The following is a 3,960-nucleotide window of genomic DNA, read 5'->3' as shown; positions in this document are numbered from 1 at the left end:
AGATGCAGAGGAAATATGAGGTGCAAATGCAGATTCTGCATGAGGAGAACGCCGCCCTTCGGCGAAAGGACGCAATCGCAGCCTCCTCAGGTGGAAAAGACGCAAGCGTCGAGGGGAAACCTCTCTCACACGATGGCCGAAAGCCTGGGCCAGCGAAGGAGGTCATCCTTCTCGACAACCGATCCACCCGTCGGGGAATTTCCCTTTCACTCAATTCATTCTGGAGACACCGCTACCGGAGAGATGAAAAATGCCAACGTTCGACAAGTACGACAGAACGACGAACCCCGACAACCACATGCGAGTCTTCACGCACCAGATGATGTTCCAAGTAGTGAGTGACCCGATCTGGTGTCGCGTTTTCTCGACCTCCCTAACGGGAGAGGCGCTGGAGTGGTTCTCTAAGTTGCCGGCCAACAACATCGACTCCTTTGCCACTCTAAAGGCCAGGTTTAGCACGCAGTTTGCACCCCTGAGGCCGGCTATCCTCTTCTTTGGTAAACATCCGGTAGGAGGATGGGGAGTCGCTGAGGAGTTATCTCGATCGGTACAACCGTATGTCGGTCAAGATAAAGGATCTCAACGATGAAATCGCCCGACATCACTTCTCATATGGGCTGCAGCCTGGTGTGTTTGTAGACAAGATAAGCCGCAAGAAGCCGATGACGATGGAGGAGATGAGGGAACGAGCGACAAAGTTCATACAAATGGAGGATATGCAAGAGTTTAGGGTGAAGAAGAGGGAGAAGGAAGATGCAGCGTCCTAGAAGAGCACCCCCCGACCAAGCAAACCCCTGGTTCGGCCCAGCGAGAAGAAGACACCTAAGTTCACGATGTATACCCCCCTGGTCGTTGCCTGGGCGAAGATCCTACAGGAGGTCTTTAGCGCCGACTCACTTCCCGCGTCCAGGAAGAAGCCCCTACCTCCCGACGCCGATGGCAGCAAGCACTGTCAATACCATCGGACGATCGGCCACACCACTGAAGAATGCCACACGCTTCGCGACAAGATTGAGGAGCTAATTCGACAAGGGCACTTGAAGAATTACATTCAACAAGATCGCCCCCAACGAAGCCCGGTCAGAAACAGAAGCCCCGTACGGAGGCAAGCCTTGACCAGATGGGAGAAGCGGAGAGAGCCAAAGCCCGAGAGGCGAAGGAGGGAACCGTCTAGGACCCACCGAAGCCCGAGGAGGAGTCGTAGCCGGAGCAGGGACAAACCCCTGAGGGGTTATATCAATACCATCTTCGGAGGATTCGCTGGAGGAGGATCGAGCTCTTCCGCTCGGAATAGGCACGTTCGGGCGCTCAAATCAGTTCATCTGGTAGAGAAGAAGGTGCGGTTGATGCCTCCCATCACTTTTACTAACGAGGACTTCAAGGCACCTGATCCCGATCATGATGATCCTATGGTCATCTCCATTGAGGCAGCCGAATATGGAATTGGAAGGGTGCTGGTGGACTAGGGGAGCTCCGTCAACATCTTGTACTGGAAGACTTTCCGGAAGATGAGCCTCTCCGAAGATCTGATCGTCCCCTACAACGAACAGATTGTCGGGTTCTCGGGCGAGCGAGTAGACATGAGAGGTTATCTGGACCTCCGCACCAAGATCGACTCACGAAGGTAAGAGTTAGATTCTTGTTAGTTGAAGCTAACACTTCCTACAATGTATTGTTAGGAAGGCCTTGCCTTAATGCTTTCGGGGCGATCGGATAAAGGGACGATATGCACCGTGCACGCGGACCAGCAGATCGTCCGGCAGTGCTATGCAGCGGGACTGAAGATCGCTCCCTACAACCGCCCCAGAAAACACCACCGATCGGAGGTCGCCATGACGAATATAGACCCTCGAACGAACACGGAGGATCGAATTCAACTTGGAGGGGATACAAAGGAGATCTCGATCGGGATGCGACCGGGTCAGGTCACGAAGATATGAGGATCTCTAAAGCCGGACGAGGAGGAACTCCTGGGTGCAGTAATCCTGGAAAATCAAGACCTTTTCGCATGGTGATCCGCCGACATGTCGGGCATTCATCCCGACGTGATGTCCCATAAGTTGGCTATCTTCAAAGAATACCGACCGGTCGCCCAGAAGAAGAGGAAAATGGGGGAGGAGCGGAGGAAAGCAGTCGAAGAGGAGGTGAAGAAGCTGGAAGGGGCCGACTTCATAAAAGAAATCAAGTATACCACGTGGCTGGCGAACGTGGTGATGGTGAAAAAGGCGAGCGGAAAGTGGAGGATGTGCACGGACTTCACCGATCTCAACAAGGCATGCCCGAAGGACGCATACCCTCTACCCAGCATCGATCGGCTGGTGGACGGAGCTTCGGGGCACAATTTCCTGAGTTTTCTGGAGCGAACTTTTGCTATGAAGTCATGCCGTTCGGTCTGAAGAATGCAGGGGCTACCTATCAAAGGCTTATGGATCGGGTCTTTAGAGGGCAGATCGGTCGGTCCATGGAGGTATATATGGACGACATGGTTGTAAAGTCGCAGACAGCCGAAGAACACGTTCGCGACCTCAAAGAAGTCTTCCACCAAGTGCGCAAGTGCAACATGCGTCTCAACCCTGAGAAGTGTGTTTTCGGAGTGCCGGTCGGAAAATTTTTGGGGTTCATGTTGACCGCCCGAGCCATTGAGGCCAACCCAGACAAATGCGCCGCTATTGCTGAGATGAGAAGTCCCAAGAATTTGAAGGAGATCCAACGATTGGTCGGGCGTCTGACATCCCTTGCGCGTTTCCTGCCAAAGCTCACAGAAAAAATTAAGCCGATCCTGAAGATTATGAAGAAGCAGACCGCGGATAAATGGGACGATCATTGAGAGACGACATTTCAGCAAATAAAGGAGATGATTAGCAGTCCCCCAATTATGAGTCGGCCGGTAGAAGAATTGCCTCTGCAGTTATACCTATCAGTCTCCGATGACGCGATCAGCGCAACCTTAGTACAAGAAAATCCGGAGCAGCGACCGGTATACTTCATCAGCCGGGTGTTACAGAGCGCAGAAACGAGTTATCAGTGGATAAAAAAGATAGCCTTAACGCTATTGACGGCCGCACGTCGATTACGTCAGTACTTCCAGAGCCATCAGGTGATCGTCCGCACCGATCATCCTATAGCCAAGATACTCAGGAAGCCCGACCTGGCTGGAAGAATGATCGCTTGGTCGGTTGAGTTATCTGAGTTTGGCCTCAAGTATGAGCCAAGAGGATTTGTCAAGGGGCAACATTTGGCAGATTTCGCCGCAAAACTCCACGGGCCGATCTCCCCGTCGGAGCTAACATGGGTCCTCTTCGTTGATGGCTCGTCAGACAAACGCAACGCCGAAGCAGGGATTGTCATTGAAGGGTCAGGCGGTTTCACGGTTGACCATTCCCTGCAATTCAAGTTCATAGCGTCGAACAACCAGGCAGAGTATGAAGCACTGATCGCCGGGCTGAGGCTAGCAAAAGACCTAGGCGCGAGAAGGATAAAGTGTAATACTGATTCGCGACTCGTCGTCGGACAAGTGTAAGGGGAATATAAAGTTAAAGATGATCTGCTGCTGCAATATTATCACAAGGTGATAAAAGCCATGAAAGAGTTCGAAGAAGTGACTATCCACCATATCCCCCGAGCGAAGAATGCCAAGGCCGATAGGCTATCCATGTTGGCAGAAGGAAAAGAAAAGGGTAAGCTGAAAACCATCATCAGGCAAACCCTGATGAGACCCTCGACAGGAGAATGCGCAGCAGTGGATCGGCCGAAAGACTGGATAAGTGAGGTGCGAGAACTTCTGAGAAGATGTGATGCTGGGGAAGACGTGAAGCTGATCGAGCGGCGCCAGGCGCTTCGATTTGTCGTTATCGGAGAGGACCTGTATAAGCGAGGCTTCACCGCGCTGCTCCTCAAGTGCTTGTCGGAAGAAGAAGCGGGGTACGTCATGAACGAGATCCGTAATGGCATTTGCAGAAT

General features: G+C 52.4%; 1 protein-coding gene across 1 annotated transcript; it reads left to right on the top strand.

The window, feature by feature from the left end:
* Positions 1-833: 833 nt before the first annotated feature.
* Positions 834-1,466, top strand: LOC114165319. Its single transcript, XM_028049968.1, has one exon. It carries the CDS (start codon positions 834-836, stop codon positions 1,464-1,466), a length of 633 nt encoding a protein of 210 aa, XP_027905769.1.
* The last annotated feature ends 2,494 nt before the right edge of the window (positions 1,467-3,960 follow it).

Source organism: Vigna unguiculata, chromosome 10 (assembly GCF_004118075.2).
Source record: "Vigna unguiculata cultivar IT97K-499-35 chromosome 10, ASM411807v1, whole genome shotgun sequence".
In the NCBI taxonomy this organism is placed as follows: domain Eukaryota; kingdom Viridiplantae; phylum Streptophyta; class Magnoliopsida; order Fabales; family Fabaceae; genus Vigna; species Vigna unguiculata.
Note: the sequence above shows the minus strand (reverse complement) of the source record. Positions and strands in the feature narration are given on the sequence as shown.